General features: G+C 48.1%; 1 protein-coding gene across 4 annotated transcripts in view; it reads left to right on the top strand.

Moving 5' to 3' along the window:
• The window catches only part of TNNI3K (TNNI3 interacting kinase), a 308028-nt gene that overhangs the window by 38794 nt on the left and 241610 nt on the right, over positions 1-27624 (top strand). For 3 of the 4 annotated variants that reach the window (XM_063939083.1, XM_063939082.1, XM_063939081.1), the window contains exon 5: positions 3299-3409. The exons of the other annotated variant lie outside the window; for it this stretch is intronic. In XM_063939083.1, coding sequence (XP_063795153.1) covers positions 3299-3409 — 111 coding nt within the window. The remainder of the gene's footprint in view (positions 1-3298; positions 3410-27624) is intronic. 4 annotated transcript variants of the gene reach the window in all.

Below are 27624 nucleotides of genomic sequence, written 5' to 3'. Positions count from 1 at the left end.
GGGCAGTCCGCGGCGGCTGCGTGACGTCACACGCAGCCGTTGTGGGCCGGGGAGCGGTGAGTAGCTCCCGGCCAGCACGCTAAAGCTGTGCTGGCCGGGAGAGCTACTCTTGAAGTGCTAAGGCATCGCCGCTGTGCGATGCCTTTGCACTTCTATGGGGGGGGGGGGGGCGGCACTGACGTACAGGGCGTCCCCCCCCCCCCCCCCCCCCCTGCATGTCAGTGTCAATGATTGTAGCTGTGCTAAATTTAGCACAGCTACGATCAACTGGGAATGACCCCCTATATCCCATCTCAAATAGAACTCCCATCTTAGTAAATTTACCCCCTGATCGAAGCAGCAAAATTGTTCTCTAATGGGAAAAACCATGCTGCAATGCATGTGGGGCCTAATTCAGACCTGATCGCTCACTAGCTATTTTTTGCAGTGCTGAGATCATATAGTCGCCACCTATAGGGGAGTGTATTTTTGCTTTGCAAGTGTGCGATCGCATGTGCAGCCAAGCGGTACAAGACAACTTTGTGCAGTTTCTGAGCAGCCCAGGACTTACTCAGCCGCTGCGATCACTTCCGCCTGTCTGGTCCCGGAATTGACGTCAGACACCCGCCCTGCGAACGCTTGGACACGCCTGCGTTTTTCCAATCACTCCCAGAAAACGGTCAGTTGCCACCCACAAACGCCCTCTTCCTATCAATCACCTTGCGATCGGCTGTGTGAATGGATTCTTCGTAAAACCCATCGCACAGCAATGATCCGCTTTGTACCTGTGCGACGCGCTATACGCATGCGCAGTTCTGATCTGATCGCAGCGCTGCAAAAAAAAGCTAGCGTGCAGTCAGGTCTGAATTAGGCCCATAGAGACTGTTGGCGGGTAGGGTTGGGTATGTGTGACCGGCGGTCAGGAGATCACATGACTACATCCCGGCTGTACGCCTGTCACTTACACACAACTGCACGTCACACAGATGTCCCAGCTGACAACATGAATAAACATACGTGTGCAGATGTTCTGTATATGATATAGATGTATCCAGGATATGTGAGATCTGTTGCACGGCGTCTCTGTGATGTGATCTGTATGTGTGGAGGTTTCCGCTAACATTCAGGAGTCTCATTTCCCCCGGGCCCTTCATTGACTCAGGCTCAGAACGCAGTCTATGCATCAGTGAGCCTGCAAACCAATTACAGCACATTCACTCGTCTCGCCATCACATCTGACTGCTGAGCGGCCGCTCTTCTGTGGCGTTCCCCAGTCTACCTCTCGCACAATTAGGCAGTACAGTAGTACCACAGAGCTACGCATCAGCAGCCAAATCTGCAGCAAAACCAGATCCTGGTGCTACAGAATGAAGTTCCATTCTCTAGTTTTACATTTTAATTGGAATCCCGTTAATCCCGGGCTCTTTGTGTGCAAGTTGCAGCGCACGCCAGGATTGCCGCAGGATAGGACAGGGGCAATTTTATCTTTTTCCTACATTTAATTTAGATATGATATAACGGTCATGTACAGAACTAGCTGTGAGGCTTGCTACCGGGTGGCGTATATAATACCAGCCACAAAGTGGTCCCTACGAATGAGGATATTCAATATGCGACTGTCAGTGTACGCTGTGACGTTTATCAAAACGCCCTGGAAAGACCTTATATTTTGCAGGACAATTTCTAAACCATTTATTAAAAAAAAAAAAAAATCAGGGCAGCTGAGTTCCCTGACGACGCTGACCCGCGCCAGTATCGGTTATCCCACGCATCACCGGCCAGTTGCGATCCCTGCTGCTCAAGCGCCGCCGCATGTTGCCGGGTCACACAGGATCAATGGCGGGTCCAGAGGTGGGGCAGCGCAGTCCAAAATTCAGACAGGGGAGCCACAACAACTGCCACCCCAAACATCGCCGGCCGGGACTCACAGGCTCCTGCAATGCCGCTCCACCTCCGGAGCCGCCACTGCACCGGAGCTCTGCACCTGGAAGCATAGCGGTCTGGAAGAGGGGGTGTTCTAAGCCTTGCAGAGTAATAAAGTGGATGGAGAAAAAGTACCAGCTAATCAGCTCCTAACTGTCATGTTACAGGCTGTGTTTGAAAAATGACAGGAGCTGATTGGCTGGTACTTTATCTCTCTCCAAGCCTTAGTACATAGACCCCAAAGAATATAACACACAAAATACAAATAGAGTTTATAAAATAATAAAATAAAAAAAACATGCAGCGGGCACTGATAAACAGGGAGAATCCTTAAATACAACAAAAACATAAATTTTTTGCTGGATAAAAGGATCATATAGACCCCTATGTCTTGCTGCGTGCTGGTCTTAGCCCCCCTATGACCCGGCCTCCGCCCAGAGGAGAGCATGAAATGAGTACGCACTGTGAGACTCATTCAGCGGTAAACGCAGTACGGAGCTATATAAAGATGGTTATAGTATAAAGGTGAACGTGTCTATCTTAGAATGGTGGTCATTCCGAGTTGTTCGCTCGTTGCCGATTTTCGCTATGCTGCGATTTGTTGCTAAATGCGCATGCGCATGGTACGCAGCATGCATGCGCTTAGTTATTTAACTAAAAACGTAGTAGATTTACACAAGCTCGAGCAACGTTTTTTTCCTCGCTCGAGTGATCATAGTGTGATTGACAGGAAGTGGGTGTTTCTGGGCGGAAAGTGGCCGTTTTCAGGGAGTGTGCTAAAAAACGCAGGCGTGCCAGGTAAAAACGCAGGAGTGGCTGGGGAAACGGGGGAGTGGCTGGAGAAACGGGGGAGTGGCTGGCCGAACGCAGGGCGTGTTTGTGACATCAAACCAGGAATTAAATGGACTGAGGTGATCGCAATCTGTGAGTAGGTCTGGAGCTACTCAGAAATTGCAAAGAAATATTTAGTAGCAGATTTGCTAATCTTTCGTTCACTATTCTGCTAAGCTAAGATACACTCCCAGAGGGCGGCGGCCTAGCATGTGCAATGCTGCTAAAAGCAGCTAGCGAGCGAACAACTCGGAATGACCACCAATGTTTTTATTTATTATAGGTTCTTCAGGCAGATTCTTATGTATGAAAAATATCTGATAGTATGGTTTAGTTAGGGGCTCGAGAATCACGCACACCTGTGCAGTACACTGCTTCTTTGTAATACCTGGTGGAGGCTGATTCAAAGGACAAGTCTGTATAAAACTATTTTTTACTTATTTTAGTGTTCATGACTGGAGATACAGTTGAGCAGATCCCCAGCCGGCCGTCCCCTCAGAGCAGACGTGTACTTGTCTGCCTCTTTACAAAGAATCAATTCATGAAATATGTTTGTTGTTTTTAGGATAACGCTGAGGTGCTGACGGCATTACTGCACGGTGGGGCAGATATACAGCAGGTGGGGTATGGAGCTCTCACCGCCCTCCACATTGCCACCATCGCTGGGCATCACGAGGTGAGTCCCATGTTCTGTTGTAAAAGATCGTTCCAAAATAGAAAATATATACAACAGACACAGCGGAGCCTGCTCCTGCCCTCACCCCAAGCTTAAATGTACTTACCTATGTGGCCCCAGATGACACCAGTGAAAAGATCAGAGTAGGTTTGTTGGCGTAGTCAGCAGGTGACAGCGGCAAACGCAGAATTTCTAGAGGGGGGTTTCCAAATGTAATCCACAGTCTCCCACTCTGCAGAACATGGAATACAGTATTTTCACACAAAGCTTTGTAGATTTACACAAGCTCGAGCAACGTTTTTTTCCTCGCTCGAGTGATCGTAGTGTGATTGACAGGAAAGGGGTGTTTCTGGGCGGAAAGTGGCCGTTTTCAGGGAGTGTGCTAAAAAACGCAGGCGTGCCAGATAAAAACGCGGGAGTGTCTGGAGAAACGGGGGAGTGGCTGGCCGAACGCAGGGCGTGTTTGTGACGTCAAACCAGGAACTAAACGGACTGAGGTGATCGCAGTCTAGGAGTAGGTCTGGAGCTACTCAGAAACTGCAGGGAATTATTTAGTAGCAGTTCTGCTAATCTTTCGTTCGCTATTCTGCTAAACTAAGATACACTCCCAGAGGGCGGCGGCCTAGCGTGTGCAATGCTGCTAAAAGCATCTAGCGAGCGAACAACTCAGAATGAGGGCCTTTGTGTAGACTGGATGACATTCTATGACACTTTAGAAGCAACATTTCCCCAGGCTACACTAATAGTTCAAGGCAAACTGGCTCTAATAACAACTTATTTACCAATTACTATGAGATCCAGGTCTAGGTCACAATGGATCTATAAGTACTGACAGTAGAAGAGACCAACTGGAATCTCTTCCGACTTCTTAAGATTCCTACTGATTATAAAGAAAAAAAATACAAATAAATGCATTCAGTGTCGGACTGGGGCATGTAGGGCCCACCGGGGAAAAGCAGTTGTAGGGGCCCATGTATAGGGGTGTGGCCAGTCTGCAGAGGGGGTGTGGCCTGCCACATCATTGGTTTGACTAACCATTAGAGAGTGCAACGTCTGGGCCCCTTTATAAATATATACCGCAAGTTCAGCTGCTGCATGCATGATAATGTACCAGATTAATAACAGATTAATAACAGCCATGCCCTGTAGAATATACACCATAGTCCAGTATAAGGTGACATATGTATAATGTATAATTCAAGTGCACAGTCTGGAACCTGATCCTTAGAGCAGGAGGTGGGCCCCCAGCAGGGGCGTTACTTTCTACAGAGGAGGGGGCCCGTGTGTTACGTTCCTGGTGCTCAGAACTAGAGAGATGTTGCGTAGTGAGTCCAAAGCACCAGGACGTGATGCTGAAATAAGGTGTGGTACGGAAATAGCCCCTAGCACCCTACCTCCGTTGTCTCACCCGTGTGGTCAGTTCACGCCTGAGTGACTATGGTTTCTTGGGCCCACGGCAGCCGCGTTTGAAGGGCGGATTAGGTCTGCCCAACTCCGATGCCCCCAGGTCTTAGAGTGAGACAAGGCGTGAACCGAGACAGGATAATAACAAGGGGACCTCTAACTAAAGCAAACAGAAGGCTAGGGGCTACTAACAACCCTAAAACTAAATATATGTGCGGCACGCCGCCAAAGGAAAAGAACAACAAAAGATACCACTGTCCACACCCCCACACGGCACCGTCGTGTACCGGGGAGGACAGTGAAAAACGGAAACCTCCGCAAAACCACCAGTACAAAATAAACGCAAGGACTAAGCGGCCTAGGCCGCAACACGCGGAAACCGGGAGAGAACCCCAATAAGCTAGAACCCCCAGATGACTGCAACAGGTTCACTTGGACTGGAAGGATTCCCAGGACCGGCTTCAGAACTCCAGGACTCAGGAGCACAGGGAGCAGGATCGACCAGATACAGCTGACCAGGAACAGACGTTGCAAGGCAGGAACAGCATACAGGAAGCTATCACCGGCGAGGCTGCAGTGTGCTGGCTCCCATAAAAAGGCCCTGCTGGCCAATGACAGGAGGGCCAGCAAGACCAGCCCCCAGACCCTAATTACTAGTTGCCGTGCAGCTGCCCTGCTGCACGAACAACTAATCAATTTTATCTGGCAACGGGGGACGCGGTCCGCCAATGGCGTCCCCGTTGCCATGGACCCAGCGGCTGTGGATGCCCGGCGTCCTAGCGTTGCCAGGGACCCGGCGGCTACAGTACGCACGGCGTCCTGGCGTTGCTAGGCGCCGGGCGGGCAGGGAGGGAGGTGCGGTGGCCGTGAGCGGCGCTCGGAAGCAGACCGAGCGGCGCCGCGGACCGCGGCACCTAACACCGTGTACACCTCCGGGTGGGTCCCCCTCTCTGTACGGCGCTGTAGACTCCGGCATTGTGCTGGAGTCTACTGCACATGCGCAGGTCTCCGGAAACATGGCGCCCGCTATGATCCGGAGACCAATTTGGCTACCGCGCATGCGCGGCTGCCATTTTGGCAGTGATTTCCGCTGCGATTGCAGGTACCGGCCCTGGACTCCGGAAAGTTAAGTGTTAAAATGGGTGCAATGGGTGTGGTGTGCCCCCCCCCCCCCCCCTGGACCCAGGGGCCTGTGTGCACCACACCCATTGCACCCATTATAGAAACGCCAATGACCCCCAGGAAGTGGGGCCCACTGGTGGTTTACACTGTACCCCTGTGGGCCAGTCCAAGCCTGAATGCATTTAAAAAAATCATATTCTGTTTCCCCATTGTGTAAATATACTAAATAGGTGATAAACATTAATATATTTAGAATCTCTTTACTTATCCTATATAATAAAAGGCTAATGCTGCTCCTCACCTGTATGGGGGGAATTCAAGTGTTTTGCGTGCCGGACGTAGCCAGAATGAGGGGGGGAGGCACAGGGGATACTGTACTCTTTGCCCCCTCTTTCAGGGTGCCCCCCCCCCCCCCCTCCTGGCCAGAGCACACTGACAGAACTAGGCAGCCAAAAGGACAGCAGGACAATATGTAGTGCAGGCAGAGACACATGAGTATCAGGTTTCATGAGTTACCAATGGAGCGTCCCAACCAGGAGAGATAGGAGGGGGGAGAGAGCTGTAAGTGACCCATGGATCCCAACTTCTTCACCTCCCAACCTGGATGTCTTGGTCCTGTATAACCTGTAAGCTAATGAAAGCATTCAGATCTATAGAGAAAGAGACACACACAGAGAGTCCTCCTGAGTCCTGTCCCAGTGTGTAAGTAGTGTAGAGGCTGCTGCTATTCTTGCATGTGACAAGATCAATTATAGATCTTATTTTTCTATGTGTATTTTAAGGTTAAGTTGTCTTTGTTCCACTACAAGAAACGTTTATAAAATAGTTGTCTTTCAATTAGGTGGACCTATAATCAGTACCCAGACATTATTAAACTATTACCGTATTTGCCGGCGTATAAGACGACCCCCAACATTTCCACTCAAAATATAGAGTTTGTTATATACTCGCCGTATAAGACTACCCCCTCTTGCATCATATTTCTTTCTTTTTGCTGTTGCCATGATAGGGTTGATAGGGGTTTGACTGCTGGACATTTTCTATGCTGTATTGTACTGTACAATGGTGCAGTACTGTGGTTGGCTGTATACAAAGCCTGATTGGATTGGTCCCTGCTCCCTGTCTGCCTCCCTGTCTCACTGTATATTATGACCGCATGTGCAAGGGGCGGGCCGGAGCGCCGCTGTTTCCCGAGCAGAACGGGCCGGTCATGCCGAAAAGGCTGGCACCCCTGTATCGCTGCTGATGCTCGCCGCAGCCACGCTGATGACCCGCCGCGCCGCAGTGCATCGGGAGGCACTGTGGCGTATAAGACGACCGCCGGCGTATAAGACGACCCCCCCACTTGGAGGCATGTTTTGCAGGGCAAAAAAGTCGTCTTATACGCCGGCAAATACGGTTGTTTAAATCTAACGTACACCATTGGTTTATATTTAATATACACAATCCATTCATCCTAACACGACCCATTCCAGGAGGAACAAATTGTCTACCTGGACTTCCCTCTTAATTTATGATTGCAATCACCTCTGTTGAAACACCTTTCTTATCAATGAAATAGTTCAACACAGGTGACGCCAATCATATATTAAGAGGGAAGTCCAGGTAGAGAGTATTTTGTCCCTACTGGAATGGGTTATGTTGGGAGCTATGGGGGTCATTCCGAGTTGATCGCTCACTAGCTGTTTTTAACAGCCATGCAAACGCTATGCCGCCTCCCACTGGGAGTGTATTTTAGCTTAGCAGAAGTGCGAACGAAAGGTTCGCAGAGCGGATACAAAGTTTTTTTGTGCAATTTTAGAGTAGGTCAAAACTTGCGATGACTTCAGACTGTTCAGTTCCTGTTTTGACGTCACAAACACGCCCTGCGTTCGCCCAGCCACGCCTGCGTTTTTCCTGGCACGCCTGCGTTTTTTCGAACCCTCCCTGAAAATGGTCAGTTGACACCCAGAAACGCCCACTTAATGTCAATCACTCTGCGGCCAGCAGTGCGACTGAAAAGCTTCGCTAGACCTTGTGTGAAACTACATCGTTCTTTGTAATAGTACGTTGCGCGTGCGCATTGCGCCGCATACGCATGCGCAGAAGTGACGTTTTTTTGCCTAATGGCTGCAGAGCGAACGAATGCAGCTAGCGATCAACTCGGAATGACCCCCTATGTACAATCTAATGTACACCACACCATCCCTTCCCCCCGAGTCCCCCCCTGTGTTAAGTGCCCCGAGTCCCCACAAGGCTTAATTCAGCCCTGGCACCGGTCGCCACTAGATGGCGCCCAACAGAGCAATTCAAGTGTTGCTCCATTCGGGCATTACAGACGTTACTGTTATGATGTTCTGTCATTTTGACGGGGCTGGTAACAAGTGTAATACAAAGTTGCTAATTAAAGTTTTAACACAAATTATTAGAGTTGGAATATATTTTTAATGGGGGTCTCAAAAAATTGCAGTTTCCATGTATATTGCAGTTTAAGCGCAAATATATCTATTCCCCACATATATAAAATGTAGTGATGAGCGGGTTCGGTTCCTCGGAATCCGAACCCCCCCGAACTTCACCCATTTTACACGGTTCCGAGGCAGACTCGGATCCTCCCGCCTTGCTCGGTTAACCCGAGCGCGCCCGAACGTCATCCCGCAGTCGGATTCTCGCAAGATTCGTATTCTATATAAGGAGCTGCGCGTCACCGCCATTTTCACTCGTGCATTGGAGATGATAGGGAGAGGATGTGCAGCGTTCTCTCAGTTGTGTTCAGTGTGCTGCAAATATCTGTGCTCAGTGTGCTGCAAATATCTGTGCTCAGTGTGCTGCAAATATCTGTGCTCAGTGTGCTGAAAATATCTGTGCTCAGTGTGCTGAAAATATCTACGTTCTCTGCCTGAAAAACGCTCCATATCTGTGCTGCATTGTAGTATATAGTAGGAGGACAGTGCAGAATTTTGCTGACCAGTGACCACCAGTATTATATCAGTACGGTCAGGGGCGGTTCTGGAGCTTTGCGCGCCCCGGACGGCAATGGGGGCGTGGCTTCGTACAGGGGGCGTGGTCATTTACGCTCCTGTACAGACTACTGTAGCGCTCTGAAATGTGCCCCCCGCTGCCGCTGGCCGCTGTGAAGCCCTTCGTGGAGAGGTCCTTTAATGTGCGGTGTGTGATGACGTCATCGCGCACCGCACAGTAAAGGACCTCTCCACGAAGGGAAACTCTAGTTTCCCTTCACATTGGCCAGTGGCAGCGGGCAGCGGGGGGCACAGCAGCAGCGGATCTTGCCCTGGTGCGGCGCCCTCCAGATGGCGCCGGCGCCCTCCAAAAGGCGGCGCCCCGGGCAAAAGTCCTGCTTGCCCGTGGCAAGTCCACTGCTCTACCTACCTCTGTGTCGTCAAGTATACTATCCATCCATACCTGTGGTGCATTTAAGTTTTGCGCAGTATATATATAGTAGGAGGACAGTGCATAATTTTGCTGACCACCAGTATATCATATATAGCAGTACGGTACAGTAGTCCACTGCTCTACCTCTGTGTCATCAAGTATACTACAAAAGTTCAGTAAAATGACCCAAAAATCAAAATTAAAAGCGTCTGATGAGTAGCGTAAACTTGCCAATATGCCATTTACGACAAAGAGTGGCAAGGACCGGCTGAGGCCCTGGCCTATGTTCCTGGCTAGTGGTTCAGATTCACATGAGAATGGAAGCACTCATCCTCTCGCTAGAAAACTGCAGTGCCACTCCTAGATGGGCCAGGTGTTTGTGTCGGCCACTTGGGTCGCTTAGCTTAGCCATCCAGCGACCTTGGTGCACCTCTTTTTTTCTTTGCATCATGTGCTGTTTGGGGACTATTTTTTGAAGTGCCATCCTGCCTGACACTGCAGTGCCACTCCTAGATGGGCCAGGTGTTTGTGTCGGCCACTTGTGTCGCTTAGCTTACTCACACAGCTACCTCATTGCGCCTCTTTTTTTCTTTGCATCATGTGCTGTTTGGGGACTATTTTTTAAATCTGCCATCCTGCCTGACACTGCAGTGCCACTCCTAGATGGGCCAGACGTTTGTGTCAGCCACTTGGGTCGCTTAGCCATCCAGCGACCTCGGTGCAAATTTTAGGACTGAAAATAATATTGTGAGGTGTGAGGTGTTCAGAATAGACTGAAAATGAGTGGAAATTATGGTTATTGAGGTTAATAATACTATGGGCTCAAAATGACCCCCAAATTCTATGATTTAAGCTGTTTTTGAGGGTTTTTTGTAAAAAAACACCCGAATCCAAAACACACCCGAATCCGACAAAAAAATTTCAGGGAGGTTTTGCCAAAACGCGTCCGAATCCAAAACACGGCCGCGGAACCGAATCCAAAACCAAAACCCGAAAAATTTCCAGTGCACATCACTACATAAAATGTATATAAAAAATGAATAATTTTTCCCAGTGAACCCAAAGCATTCAAATAGGTCTGATAATCATCGTATAAAACATCCCTGACTAACCACCAGGGATTACTGCAGAGTATCCGATGACAATTTACACTGAATGTTCCATCACAATACTTGCCCCTCATGTTGCGATGTGAGATAGGAGAGTTTGTTGGAAGGTCTTTGTTCCCTCGTCGTCACTCGCTCCAGAAACACGACTGTCTTTGGTGGCCCTGGGAAGTTTCCAGGCAGATGGTAAAATGGAAAATTACTTTGGGCATTAGTATTATTTTATTTATTTTATTTTTAAACAATAGCTTTTGTGTGTATTGTGATTTGTAATAATTAGAAACGCATTTACGTTTAGTTTTCCTCGAACGATTGCTCAGATCCCACAAGTGTGATAGGAAATCCCGCTGGTCGGGATGCCCGCAGTCACATGACCGACCGCGGCATACCAACTTTAAGAATGGCAACAGGGAATGAGGTAATTGATTTACCCCTTCCCTGCCTCCTGCCCTATCCCTAACCGGCCTGGGGTGGCGGTAAGGGCTAAGATAGTGGGGGGTGGCGGCTAGGACTAATCACAGGAAGTGGGGGCTAGGGCTAAGACTCGGGGGGTGGCGACTGCGGCTACCCCCACCTGTAGTGCCTAACCCTAACACACACCCCCTTCCCCCCCGCTCCCCAACACTCACCCCAATACTTACCTTCGGAATGCTGGCAGTGAGGGTTCCAGCGCCGTAATTCCGAGTGGTGTCGGGATTCCGGTGTCAGTCACCTATCGGCGCCACCAGATCGCTGTGATGCTGACCGCATCTCCATCCCGCTTATATGAACGCCATCTGCTATATATCACAACACCCGAATCTCTGCCTGGAATTACTCTCCAACATTTCATAAACTAGCAGCGTGACAACTGTCCAACATGGAGTCACTGCACAGTACACAATTATGGAGATTAATTAATGCTGAACAATACCAGCGACAAGTATTTTTTTTTTTTTTTACTTGAAAATGAGTCTTGGAGTGATGAGGGCGCCTGTAGAAGGGCATCTATTGGAGAAGGGGGGGATAGGCATTTCATTTGTCAGTATGCAGTGTGTTTTTCTGAGATATACTGAATTTCAGGCTGTTGCATTAAATCATGTGGAAATAAACAAGACCTGAAGCCTGACCCAGGCCGGCAATGTTTTGCCACCCATAGAAATTGATATAGACTATTTAAAAGCAAATGTAGAGGTCAGCGCTTTTCCATTCTCTTCTATAAGGCTTCGCTACACCTCAATATATTTCAGCATCTCCATTCCTGGACGGCTGTCTGATTGGCACTGCGTTTAAGTATAAATCCCTCAGCGATTTCCCATCAGGGCACAGTGTTCTTATTTGTTGCGTTTTCAGGACAAATGGCAAATTTGGAGAATGTGGTAGAAATATGGGAAACAGATGAGGATTCTTCTTACTCTGTAACAACGTAACAGACAGATGTGACACATTATGCAGTATACTGTGGGGGGGAATTCAGTTGTTTGAAAAGTCGGTTGGGTCTATTAGAAAAAACAGCCACCCAACAGACTATTCAAACAACTGAATACCCCCACTGAGTCATTATTTAATGTATATGCTGTACATTAGATTGTGCATACCTCACAACATGACCCATTCCAGGAGGGACAAAATGCTCTCTACCTGGACGGGATCCGGTCTCTAAGTCGACAGTAACTAGGTCGACAGGGTCTTTAGGTCGACATGTTCTAGGCCGATAGGTCAAAAGGTCGACATGAGTGTTTCACAATTTTTTTCTTTTTTTTTAACCTTTTCATACTTAACGATCCACGTGGACTACGATTGGAATGATAACCTTATGCCGAGCAAAGGGGTAGCGGAGCGAAGGCACCTTGCCCGAAGCATGGCGAGCGAAGCGAGCCATGCGAGGGGACGCGGTGCACTAATTGGGGTTCCCGGTCACTCTACATAGAAAATGACACCAAAATAACATAAAAAACTCATGTTTACCTTTTGACCGGTCGACCTAGAACATGTCGACCTAAAGACCCTGTCGACCTAGACACCCTGTCGACCTATTTACTGTCGACCAATAGTGGTCGACCTAGACATTGTCGACCTAGTTACTGTCGACCTTCCATACCACACCCACCTGGACATCCCTCTTAATATATGATTGGCGATACCTGTGTTGAACTATTTCATTGATAGGGTGTTTCAACACAGGTGATTCCAACCATTATTTAAGTGGGAAGTCCAGGTAGACCTTTCCCCTCCTGGAATGAGTCATGGTGAGAAGTATGGATTGTGTATATTACATTTAATCCAATGTTGTATATTAGATTTAAACTAATAGTTTAATAATGCCTGGGTACTGTTTATAGTTCCACCTAAATGAAAGACAAGTATTTTAAAACATTTTCTTGTAGTGGAACAAACACACCTTAAACAACCTTAAAATACACATAGAAAAATAAAATCTATAATTTATCTTGTCACATGCGAGGATAGCAGCAGCCTCTGTACTACTTACACACTGGGACAGGATTCAGGAGGACTCTGTGTGTGTGTGTGTGTGTGTCTGTCTTTAGATCCTCATTAGATAATAAGTTACACAAGGCCCAGACACCCAGGCGGGAAGGAGGAGAACCTGCGATCCCTGGGTCACTTACAGCTCTCTTCTCACTCCTATCTCTCCTCTGGTTGGAAAGCTGCGTTGGTAGCTCATGAAACCTGATACTCCTGTGTCTGCGCTACATTCTGGCTGCCTGGTTCTGCTGTTGCATAAGAGGGAAAGCTAGTGATGTCAGTGTGCTCTGGCCGGTGGGGCGGGCTGACAAAGGGGGGCCCGGGGTAATCTGGCTATGTCTCTAAACATTTCCCAGCCTTGTATAAGGGTACGGATGTGCAAAAGCAAATATATATAGACTTAGAATTTTACTTTTAGATTTCATTAATGTGATGTAATTAATACTGTCTGGATGTCCCCAGTTGTACAGTGACCAGTGTAGAGCAACCTATAACCAAGGAGATCATGTGACTGCTAACAGAAGCACAGATTATTTCAGGAAACATTTTCGACCAATAAAAATCGAGATTTTTCTGCGTTCCCTCTCAGTAGCATTAATTACCAAATGTGATGTATCGCTGTGCGGCCATACCAAACGAGCAACTCTTTCCTAGTTGCCCCAATAGTTAGATATATTTTACAGAAATGTTTGTGGGCGCACACAAGTCTTCCCTTCGTTTGGATTTTTGTATATCGCAATGTAAATGAAATCTTAGCGGGATATTAATTAGTGTGATACCTTATAAGCAATTGCATTCGATTGTACATTCTGTTTGAATTCAGGAAATTCAGGATTTCACCAGGGGCACACAATGCCCTTTACCACCTAAGTGCGCTCATTTGTTTTCACATGGATACTTTTTTAAAGGAATATAAATTATAAATGATGTTTTATGAACATTCACAGACAGCGATTCAGTGTTTATAAATAATGTCTACCTATTTAGAATTGTAGAGATAAATTGTAATCCTGCTGACAACTGTTACGACAGGCAGTGAATATTTATTTTTATGTTTTTATTTTTCAAAAACACTGTGTCATATGTTTCTGCCATTTGAATAAATAAGTGTTCACCTTCTATAGTTCATACCTGAATTCACACTGAATTTACAATTAAAAGCAATTGCTTATAAGGTATCTTACTAATAAATATCCCACGAAGATTTCATTTACATTGTGATATACAAAAATCCAAACCAAGGGAAGACTTTTATGCGCCCACAAACATTTTAGTAAAAGTGTGCTGTTTTGTTGGGCCTGAGATGTCAGCAGCAGTGCCATGAGGAGGGGAATGGAGGCAGCAGGAAGTCACAGACTAATTGTTATATAGTGGAAGCCGCAGGGTCCCCAGCAGCACAGAGTATATCAGGAGATGAGTGATGTGTCAGTGAGGACAGGGCTGCATGTGACAGAGGCAGTGACATGATGTGAGGAGGGGAATGGAGGCAGCAGGAAGCCACAGACTGAGAGTTATATAGTGGGGGAGCAGGGTCCCCAGCAGTACAGAGTATATCAGGAGATGGGTGATGTGTCAGTGAGGACAGGGCTGCATGTGACAGGGGCAGTGACATGATGTGAGGAGGGGAATGGAGGCAGCAGGAAACCACAGACTGAGAGTTATATAGTGGGAGGAGCAGGGTCCCCAGCAGCACAGAGTATATCAGGAGATGAGTGATAAGTCAGTGAGGACAGGGCTGCATGTGACGGGGACAGTGACATGATGTGAGGAGGGGAATGGAGGCAGCAGGAAGTCACAGACTGAGAGTAATATAGTGGGAGGAGCAGGGTCCCCAGCAGCACAGAGTAGATCAGGAAATGAGTGATGTGTCAGTGAGGACAGGGCTGCATGTGACAGGGGCAGTGACATGATGTGAGGAGGGGAATGGAGACAGCAGGAAGCCACAGACTGAGAGTTATATAGTGGGAGGAACAGGGTCCCCCAGCAGCACAGAGTATATCAGGAGATGAGTGATGTGTCAGTGAGGACAGGGCTGCATGTGACAGAGGCAGTGACATGATGTGAGGAGGGGAATGGAGGCAGCAGGAAGCCACATACTGAGAGTTATATAGTGGGAGGAGCAGAATCCCCCAGCAGCACAGAGTATATCAGGAGATGAGTGATGTGTAAGTGAGGACAGGGCTGCATGTGACAGGGGCAGTGACATGATGTGAGGAGGGGAATGGAGGCAGCAGGATGCCACAGACTGATAGTTATGTAGTGGGAGGAGCAGGGTCCCCAGCAGCACAGAGTATATCAGGAGATGCGTGATGTGTCAGTGAGGACAGGGCTACATGTGACAGGGGCAGTGACATGATGTGAGGAGGGGAATGGAGGCAGCAGGAAGCCACAGACTGAGAGTTATATAGTGGGAGGAGCAGGGTCTCCAGCAGCACAGAGTATATCAGGAGATGCGTGATTTGTCAATGAGGGCAGGGCTGCATGTGACAGGGGCAGTGACATGTGTGAGGAGGGGAATGGAGTCAGCAGGAAGCCACAGGCTGAGAGTTATATAGTGGGAGGAGCAGGGTCCCCAGCAGCACAGAGTATATCAGGAGATGAGTGATGTGTCAGTGAGGACAGGGCTGCATGTGACAGAGGCAGTGACATGATGTGAGGAGGGGAATAGAGGCAGCAGGAAGTCACAGGCTGAGAGTTATATAGTGGGAGGAGAAGGGTCCCCAGCAGCACAGAGTATATCAGGAGATGAGAGATGTGTCAGTGAGGACAGGGCTGCATGTGACAGGGGCAGTGACATGATGTGAGGAGGGGAATGGAGGCAGCAGGAAGCCACAGACTGAGAGTTATATAGTGGGGGAGCAGGGTCCCCAGCAGTACAGAGTATATCAGGAGATGGGTGATGTGTCAGTGAGGACAGGGCTGCATGTGACGGGCAGTGACATGATGTGAGGAGAGGAATGGAGGCAGCAGGAAGCCACAGACTGAGAGTTATATAGTGGGAGGAGCAGGGTCCCCAGCAGCACAGAGTATATCAGGAGATGAGTGATGTGTCAGTGAGGACAGGGCTGCATGTGACAGGGGCAGTGACATGATGTGAGGAGAGGAATGGAGGCAGCAGGAAGTCACAGACTGAGAGTTATATAGTGGGAGGAGCAGGGTCCCCAGCAGCACAGAGTATATCAGGAGATGAGTGATGTGTCAGTGAGGACAGGGCTGCATGTGACAGGGGCAGTGACATGATGTGAGGAGGGGAATGGAGGCAGCAGGAAGCCACAGACTGAGAGTTATATAGTGGAAGGCGCAGGGTCCCCAGCAGCACAGAGTATATCAGGAGATGAGTGATGTGTCAGTGAGGACAGGGCTGCATGTGACAGGGGCAGTGACATTATGTGAGGAGGGGAATGGAGGCAGCAGGAAGCCACAGACTGAGAGTTATATAGTGGGAGGAGCAGGGTCCCCAGCAGCACAGAGTATATCAGGAGATGAGAGATGTGTCAGTGAGGACAGGGCTGCATGTGACAGGGGCAGTGACATGATGTGAGGAGGGGAATGGAGGCAGCAGGAAGCCACAGACTGAGAGTTATATAGTGGAAGGCACTATATCTTCCTACATCACAGAGCAGCGATGTGAGGTTTAGGTAAAAACTATTGTAGGGAGATTATGGTATCCAATGTATATGATGCAAAGTTTATATAATTCAGTTGATTTAGGATATGATTTTAATACGGTACGTTTACACTTTGTCTCCCTATTTTCTTTTGGGTGGACCTTCATTGTATTCATGTATTTATCTTTTTCTCTAATTTGCTTATATATGCAGGTCTGTGGCCAAGAATGAGGAGTGCTGGGGGCTTTTTAGGATTTTATTTAATTGTCTTGATGATGGATTTTTCAACAGTTTAGAACACTGTGGCCACATATACTGTCTTAGGTACATGTAATACCCACACCCGTCTCTCCCCGCCTCTCCCTGCTTGGTCCCAGCTGTGGAAGCATTGTGGCACAGGGTGGGGGGGTTTCTGTAACATTATACAATACAGACAGCTTTATTGTGGTTAAGCAATTGTTAGGGGAGAAAACATATCCTCTGTCTGTATGGAGAAATTTGTTCCCCACAACATAATATTGCCATTTATATAGTTACTGGAGTAATATAAAATAATGTGCTTAGCTACAAGGACAGTAAAAGATATCTTAGTTCCTAATTATAAAACACATGAATAGACTTAAGAACACAGACCTGGGTTTACAACAATACAGTGTAATACACCTACACCCTTATTATCTGTCACATACACTCTTATTATCCCTTACAGTAATAAGAGATAATAAATATACATCCGCACTCCCCCGTTCTCAGCCTCTCGGGCGTCGCAGCATTCACTGTGTATACTGCGTATGTTTATTAAATAATTCATGTCTTTTTTTCACTTTATTTTTCTATTTTAATTGCTTCGGTATATACCAGGGAAACCCGTCTTTGTTGATGTGTTATGTTGGATTACCTCCTGTACTGTTTGGTCACATATATGATTCATACAACACGTAACAGATACTACAAACACATAAAGTCACACACAGATACATTATTAATACCCCAGAGCATATATGAGTTCCCAACGCTCCCAACTAGTTAAACAACATGCATGATACACGCTGTAGTTTTTCCCCCATTTAATGTCCGATATTTTCAAATGTTTCTGTAACATCGACAACACCTGCACACACATCATTTCCAACACTACCTAACACTCGCACTGCTACCCAGTGTCCTGTAGACCTAGAAAGATGCATCACACTGCAAGCATTAGCATATCTATAATGGAGGCATTGTGTATGGTATACATGGGCCCCTATACCACACACCCTGCACCCATGTTTATTTACACCCCTTTCAGACCGCCTGAGGCGGGTCGCACACGGGAGCCTGACACAGGAGCTCTCAGTGTGCAACACGCCTCTGGCGCCCAGCTACCGCTGACTGCAACCCGGCATATTGCCAGGTTGTTGACGTCAGTGGTGACGGCGCTTGGCGATCACATGATCTCCAAGCTCCGCCTGTACACATAGAGTGAACGGGAAACGGGTCGCATCAACCCAGCTCCCGTTCAACCAGTGTTGAAATACCGGGTCACTCGTCACAGTGGGGGTAATTCCAAGTTGATCGCAGCAGGAATTTTGTTAGCAGTTGGGCAAAACCATGTACACTGCAGGGGGGGGGGGGGTGCAGATATAACATGTGCAGAAAGAGTTAGATTTGGGTAGGTTATTTTGTTTCTGTGCAGGGTAAATACTGGCTGCTTTATTTTGACACTACAAATTAGATTGCAGATTGAACACACCACACCCAAATCTAACTCTCTCTGCACATGTTATATCTGCCCCCCCCCCCCTGCAGTGCACATGGTTTCGCCCAACTGCTAAAAAATTTCCTGCTGCGATCAACTTGGAATTACCCCCCAGTATTTCAATCCTTGCACCTTTCAGACCGCCAATAGTGCCACCTGTCAATAGTGCCATAATACTTGGTGGGTGGTACACTCAAGGGCAGATGTATTAAGCCTGGAGAAGTGATAAAGCAGTGATAAGTGCAAGGTGATAACGCACCAGCTAATCAGCTCCAATATGTAAATTAACAGTTAGAAGCTGATTGGCTGGTGCGTTATCACCTTGCACTTATCACTGCTTTATCATTTCTCCAGGCTTAATACATCTGCCCCTCAGTGCCATATAAATTACTGTAACCCAATGATCAACCGGCATTACAACTGTCACTGTCTGGTTTGATTGTCACATGGAATAAATATTGATTGTGAATTTATTTGTATAATCTGTGACTGACAGATGATCTTAAATATAACATAAGATAATTTTTGACCTTAAGAGAAAAAAATCCTTTTATATGCAGAAATCCACTGGTTTAGTAATAAATCCTATCTTTGGTTCCAGAGTCCAGTATGGATGGTTCGTTATGACAATTATTATCATACCCTACATGCCAGTCGTTCTGTAAACAAAATTGGAGTTATTATACTCCTATAACTACACCAACCTATACTTCCAGCCAGGGCAGTAGAGAGCCGAGCTGGGCCCGGATACTTTTCAGGGGGTGTGGCCTAATCACAGGAGGCGTGGTCATTCACCCTTAGAAAAAAAATACTGGAAAAAAATGCGTGTGCTGGGCTAAGGAACTGCAGCTGCTGCTGCCAGGTAAAGGGGAGGGGCCCCGGGGCCCTGCTGGACCCTCACTGGGCCTCTACTGGACCCTCACTGGGCCCCTCCATCAGACCTGGGCCCGGGTAATTTGTACCCTCTCCCCCCCTCTCTCGGCACCACTGCTTCCAGCCCATTAACAAGGAACACTCTTATTAAGGCATAAATTGTGAGTACGAGGTTGAGGAGATATATTAAAGTTATCTATGAGGTGGCATAATTTGGACTGGGACCGTATATGTATGAGATGTCCAGTAAGAGAAGTTAAAGGCACCAATGTCTACAGAGGCCTTTTAACTGGAGCTCCAATGCTATAGTTATACCTACCTATGCTCGTAGCCTCCCAATAAAAATAAATAGCAAAATTAACAGGTGTGGTAATATTGTCATATTAATGTAATTAGGACGAATTCTGATATTGTATGTACAGTGGGATCAGAACATAGGGGGTAATTCAGAATTGATCGCAGCAAAAATTTGTTAACAGTTGGACAAAACCATGTGCACTGCAGGTGGGGCAGATGTAACATGTGCAGAGAGAGTTAGATTTGGGTGGGTTATATTGTTTCTGTGCAGGGTAAATACTGGCTGCTTTATTTTTACACTGCCATTTAAATTTCAGTTTGAACACACCCCACCCAAATCTAACTCTCTGCACATGTTACATCTGCCCCACCTGCAGTATACATGTGGGGTCATTCCGAGTTGATCGCTAGCTGCCGTTGTTCGCTACGTAGCGATCAGTGAAAAAAAACAGCTAATCTGCGCATGCGTATGCACTGCAATGCGCACGCGTGTCGTACGGGTACGAAGTCCTTTGTGGTTTTGCACTGGTTCTAGCGACGATTCCAATCGCACAGCCGAACGCAAGGAGATTGACAGGAAGTGGGAGTTTCGGGGTGTCAACTGACCGTTTTCTGGGAGTGTTTGGAAAAATGCAGGCGTGGCCGGGCGTTTGCTGGGCGGGTATCTGACGTCATTACCGTGTCACTCGTCGCAGCAATCATCGCACAGGATAAGTAATGTGTTTGCAGCCGCTCTGCTGCACAGGCGTTCGCAGTCCTGCAAAGCAAAAATACACTCCCCCGTGGGCGGCGACTATGTGTTTGCACGGCTGCTAAAAACTGCTAGCAAGCGAACAACTCGGAATGACCCACCATGGTTTTGCCCAACTGCTAACACATTTTCTTTTATGTCCTAGAGCAGGGGTGGCTAACCAGTCAGAGGCAAAGAGCCAGAAAAGATCCATAGGCAAGAGCCACTATCATGCGTGCCTGCAAAAATGGGGTGTGGCCTAGTTGTCAAAAAGCCACGCCCCATTTTTGTGCACACACCTTTCGGTATGACGTTTGTAGGAGTATGACCTTGTGCCATAACCCCTTTTAGTCAAGTTGTACAGTGCCACATACATATAAAAAATTACAAAAACTGGGTGCCACCACAGTGCCAGATACATATATGCCCCCACAGTGCCAGATACACATGTCCCCACAGTGCCAGATACATATATTCCTCCACAGTGCCAAATACATATATGTCCCCACAGTGCCAGATACATATATTCCTCCACAGTGCCAGATACATATATGTCCCCACAGTGCCAGATATACATGTCCCCACAGTGCCAGATACATATATTCCTCCACAGTGCCAGATACATATATGCCCCCCACAGTGCCAGATACATATATGCCCCCACAGTGCCAGATACATATATGTCCCCACAGTGCAAGATACATATATGCCCCCACAGTGCCAGATACATATATGCCCCCACAGTGCCAGATACACATGTCCCCACAGTGCCAGATACATATATGTCCCCACAGTGCCAGATACATATATTCCTCCACAGTGCCAGATACATATATGTCCCCACAGTGCCAGATACATATATTCCTCCACAGTGCCAGATACATATATGCCCCCCACAGTGCCAGATACATATATGCCCCCACAGTGACAGATACATATATTTCCCCACAGTGCAAGATACATATATGCCCCCACAGCGCCAGATACATATATGTCCCCACAGTGCCAGATACATATATGTCCCCACAGTGCAAGATACATATATTCCTCCACAGTGCCAGATACATATATGCCCCCCACAGTGCCAGATACATATATGCCCCCACAGTGACAGTTACATATATTTCCCCACAGTGCAAGATACATATATGCCCCCACAGCGCCAGATACATATATGTCCCCACAGTGCCAGATACATATATGTCCCCACAGTGCAAGATACATATATGCTCCCAGTACCAGATACACATGTCCCCACAGTGCCAGATACATATATGCCCCACAGTGCCAGATACATATATGTCCCCACGGGTGCAAGATACATATATGCCCCACAGTGCAAGATACATATATGCCCCACAGTGCAAGATACATATATGTCCCCACAGTGCCAAATACATATATGCCCCCACAGTGCCAAATACATGTATGTCCCCACAGTGCAAGATACATATATGCTTCCAGTACCAGATACACATGTCCCCACAGTGCCAGATACATATATGCCCCACAGTGCCAAATACATATATGTCCCCACAGTGCCAGATACATATATGTCCCCACAGTGCAAGATACATATATGCTCCCAGTACCAGATACGCATGTCCCCACAGTGCCAGATACATATATGCCCCACAGTGCCAGATATATATATATGTCCCCACAGTGCAAGATACATATATGCCCCACAGTGCCAGATACATATATGCCCCCACAGTGCGAGACACACATGTCCCCACAGTGCCAGATACATATATTCCTCCACAGTGCCAAATACATATATGTCCCCACAGTGCCAGATACATATATTCCTCCACAGTGCCAGATATATATATGTCCCCACAGTGCCAGATACACATGTCCCCACAGTGCCAGATACATATATTCCTCCACAGTGCCAGATACATATATGCCCCCCACAGTGCCAGATACATATATGTCCCCACAGTGCAAGATACATATATGCCCCCACAGTGCCAGATACATATATGCCCCCACAGTGCCAGATACATATATGCCCCCACAGTGCCAGATACATATATGTCCCCACAGTGCCAGATACATATATGTCCCCACAGTGCCAGATACATATATTCCTCCACAGTGCCAGATACATATATGTCCCCACAGTGCCAGATACATATATTCCTCCACAGTGCCAGATACATATATGTCCCCACAGTCCAAGATACATATATTCCTCCACAGTGCCAGATACATATATGTCCCCACAGTGCCAGATACATATATTCCTCCAGAGTGCCAGATACATATATGCCCCCCACAGTGCCAGATACATATATGCCCCCACAGTGACAGATACATATATTTCCCCACAGTGCAAGATACATATATGCCCCCACAGCGCCAGATACATATATGTCCCCACAGTGCCAGATACATATATGTCCCCACAGTGCAAGATAAATATATGCTCCCAGTACCAGATACACATGTCCCCACAGTGCCAGATACATATATGCCCCACAGTGCCAGATACATATATGTCCCCACGGGTGCAAGATACATATATGCCCCACAGTGCAAGATACATATATTCCCCACAGTGCAAGATACATATATGTCCCCACAGTGCCAAATACATATATGCCCCCACAGTGCCAAATACATGTATGTCCCCACAGTGCAAGATACATATATGCTCCCAGTACCAGATACACATGTCCCCACAGTGCCAGATACATATATGCCCCACAGTGCCAGATATATATATGTCCCCACAGTGCAAGATACATATATGCCCCACAGTGCAAGATACATATATTCCCCACAGTGCCAAATACATATATGCCCCCACAGTGCCAAATACATGTATGCCCCCACAGTGCCAGATACATATATTCCTCCACAGTGCCAGATACATATATGCCCCCAGTACCAGATACACATGCCACCACAGTGCCAGATACATATATGCCTCCACAGTGCCAGATACATATATTCCTCCACAGTGCCAGATACATATATTCCTCCACAGTGCCAGATACATATATGCCCCCAGTACCAGATACACATGTCTTCACAGTGCAAGATACATATATGTCCCCACAGTGCAAGATACATATATGCCCCACAGTGCCAGATAAATACATTCCCCCACAGTGCCAGATACACATATACCCCCAGTACAAGATACACATGTCCCACAGTGCAAGATACATATATGTCCCCGCAGTGAAAGATACATATATGCCCCCAGTACCAGATACACATGTCCCCACAGTGCAAGATACATATATGTCCCCACAGTGCAAGATACATATATGCACCCAGTACCAGATACACATGTCCCCACAGTGCAAGATACATATGTCCCCACAGTGCAAGATACATATATGTCCCCACAGTGCAAGATACATATATGCCCCACAGTGCAAGATACATATATTCCCCACAGTGCCAAATACATATATGCCCCTACAGTGCCAAATACATGTATGCCCCCACAGTGCCAAATACATATGTCCCCACAGTGCCAAATACACATGTCCCCACAGTGCCAGATACATATATGCCCCCAGTGCCAGATACACATGTCCTTACAGTGCCAGATATGCCCCCAGTGCAGATACACATGCCTCCACAGTGCCTCCCACAGTGCCAGATATGCCCCCAGTGCAGATACACATGCCTCCACAGTGCCAGATATGCCCCCAGTGCAGATACACATGCCCCCACAGTGCCAGATATGCCCCCAGTGCAGATACACATGCCTCCACAGTGCCAGATATGCCCCCAGTGCAGATACACATGCCCCCACAGTGCAAGATATGCCCCCAGTGCCAGATATGCCCCGACAGTGCCAGATATCCCCCCAGTACAGATACACATGCCCCCACAGTGCCTCGTACAGTGCCAGCTATGCCCCCAGTGCAGATACACATGCCCCCACAGTGCAAGATATGCCCCCAGTGCCAGATATGCCCTGACAGTGCCAGATATAACCTCAGTACAGATACACATGCCCCCACAGTGCCTCGTACAGTGCCAGATATGCCCCCAGTGCAGATACACATGCCCCCACAGTGCCAGATATGCCCCCAGTGCAGATACACATGCCCCCACAGTGCCTCCCACAGTGCCAGATACACATACCCCCACACAGTGCCAGATATGCCCCCAATGCCAGATACACATGCCCACACAGTGCCAGATACATATATTTCCCCACAGTGCCAGATACATATATTCCTCCACAGTGCCAGATACATATATGCCCCCCACAGTGCCAGATATATATATGCCCCCACAGTGCCAGATACATATATTTCCCCACAGTGCAAGATACATATATGCCCCCACAGTGCCAGATACATATATGCCCCCACAGTGCCAGATACATATATGCCCCCACAGTGCCAGATACATATATGCCCCCACAGTGCCAGATACACATGTCCCCACAGTGCCAGATACATATATGCCCCACAGTGCCAGATACATATATGTCCCCGCAGTGCAAGATACATATATGCCCCCACAGCACCAGATACATATATGTCCCCACAGTGCCAGATACATATATGTCCCTACAGTGCCAGATACATATATGTCCCCACAGTGCAAGATACATAATATGCCCCACAGTGCAAGATACATATATTCCCCACAGTGCAAGATACATATATTCCCCACAGTGCAAGATACATATATTCCCCACAGTGCAAGATACATATATTCCCCACAGTGCCAAATACATATATGCCCCCACAGTGCCAAATACATGTATGCCCCCACAGTGCCAGATACATATATTCCTCCACAGTGCCAGATACATATATGCCCCCAGTACCAGATACACATGCCACCACAGTGCCAGATACATATATGCCCCCACAGTGCAAGATACATATATGCCCCCACAGTGCAAGATACATATATGCCCCCATAGTGCAAGATACATATATGCCCCACAGTGCCAGATACATATACTCCTCACAGTGCAAGGTACATATATGCCCCACAGTGCCAGATAAATACATTCCCCCACAGTGCCAGATACATATATGTCCCCACAGTGCAAGATTCATATATGACCCCAGTACCAGATACACATGTCCCCACAGTGCAAGATACATATATGCCACCAGTACCAGATACACATGTCCCCACAGTGCAAGATACATATATGTCCCCCCAGTGCAAGATACATATATGTCCCTACAGTGCAAGATACATATATGCCCCCACAGTGCAAGATACATATATGCCCCAAAGTGCCAGATAAATACATTCCCCCACAGTGCCAGATACATATATGCCCCCAGTACCAGATACACATGTCCCCACAGTGCAAGATACATATATGTCCCCACAGTGCAAGATACATATATGCCCCCAGTACCAGATACACATGTCCCCACAGTGCAAGATACATATATGTCCCCACAGTGCAAGATACATATATGTCCCCATAGTGCAAGATACATATATGCCCCCAGTACCAGATACACATGTCTCCACAGTGCAAGATACATATATGCCCCACAGTGTCAGATACATATATGTCCCCACAGTGCAAGATACATATATGCCCCACAGTGCAAGATACATATATTCCCCACAGTGCAAGATACATATATTCCCCACAGTGCAAGATACACATGTCCCCACAGTGCCAGAGACATATATGCCCCCAGTGCCAGATACACATGTCCTTACAGTGACAGATATGCCCCCAGTGCAGATACACATGCCTCTACAGTGCCAGATATGCCCCCAGTGCAGATACACATGCCTCCACAGTGCTAGATATGCCCCCAGTGCAGATACACATGCCTCCACAGTGCCAGATATGCCCCCAGTGCAGATACACATGCCCCTAGTGCCAGATATGCCCCCAGTGCCAGATATGCCCCGACAGTGCCAGATATCCCCCCAGTACGGATACACATGCCCCCACAATGCCCCACAGTGTCAGATATGCCCTGACAGTGCCAGATATAACCTCAGTACAAATACACATGCCCCCACAGTGCCGGATATGCCCCCAGTGCAGATACACATGCCCCCACAGTGCCAGATATGCCCCCAGTGCAGGTACATATGCCCCCACAGTGCCTCCCACAGTCCCAGATACACATGCCCACACAGTGCCAGATGTCCCCACAGTGCCAGATATGCCCCCAGTGCAGATACACTTGCCCTTACAGTGCCATATATGCCCCCAGTGCAGATACACTTGCCCTTACAGTGCCAGATATGCCCCCAGTGCCAGATATACCCCCAGTGCAGATACACATGCTCCCACAGTGCCAGATATGCCTCCAGTGCTGATACACATGTCCCCACAGTGCCAGCTATGTCCCCAGTACAGATACACGTACCCCCACAGTGCCAGATATGCCTCCAGTGCAGATACACATACCCCCACAGTGCCAGATATGCCTCCAGTGCTGATACACATACCCCCACAGTGCCAGATATGCCTCCAGTGCTGATACACAAACCCCCACAGTGCCAAATATGCCCCCAGTGCAGATACACATGCCCCCATAGAGCCAGATATGCCCCCAGTGCAGATACACATGCCCCCACAGTGCCTCCCACAGTGCCAGATACACATGCCCCCACACAGTGCCAGATGTACCCACAGTGCCAGATATGCCCCCAATGCCAGATACACATGCCCACACAGTGCCAGATGTCCCCACAGTGCCAGATATGCTCCCAGTGCAGATACACATGCCCTTACAATGCCATATATGCCCCCAGTGCAGATACACTTGCCCTTACAGTGCCAGATAAGCCCCGACAGTGGCAGATATGCCCCCATTGCTGATACACATGTCCCCACAGTGCCTCACCCCCCCCCCCCCCCCCAAAAAAAAAAAGTGCTGCTTACCGCGCTGCTCAGCTGCTGCTATGAGGGGAAGGAGACCCTCAGTCTCTGGCGGTGGTGTCTATCTTCAATTCGGCGCTGGCCCGTCAGCCAATCAGAGGTCGTGGTCCGGCAGCCAATCAGGAGCCTTAGCTGCAGGTCCGCGAGCTCTGATTAGTTCATGGGCTGGCGCCGAATTGAAGATAGACACCGCCGCTGGAGACGTGTCTGTGCGCCGTGCTGTGAGTGCGCTGTGTCTGGCAGCGGTGGCCGGGAGCGGATCGAGCCGCATGCGGAGGATGAGAGAGCCGCAGGTTGACCACAGCTGTCCTAGAGGATACTGGGGTCCATTTAGTACCATGTGGTACAGACGGGTCCCCTAGGAGCCATGGGCACATTAAGAATTTGATAGTGTGGGCTGTCTCCTCCCTCCTTGCCCCTCCTACCAGACTCAGTTTAGAAAATGTGCCCGGAGGAGCCGGTCACGCTTATGGAAGCTCCTGAAGAGTTTTCTGCATTTATTTTCTCTGTGTGTTATTTTCAGGCAGGACAGCCTGCCTTTGTGGGACTTGGGGGGGGGGGGGGGGGGGACCTCTTGAAGGGTTAGTGGTCCCGTTCCCCACTGACAGGACACTGAGCTTCTGAGGGAACTATT

Source organism: Pseudophryne corroboree, chromosome 9 (assembly GCF_028390025.1).
Source record: "Pseudophryne corroboree isolate aPseCor3 chromosome 9, aPseCor3.hap2, whole genome shotgun sequence".
NCBI classification, from domain to species: domain Eukaryota; kingdom Metazoa; phylum Chordata; class Amphibia; order Anura; family Myobatrachidae; genus Pseudophryne; species Pseudophryne corroboree.
The sequence above is the reverse complement of the archived record's forward strand: the minus strand, read 5'-3'. Positions and strand labels throughout refer to the sequence as shown.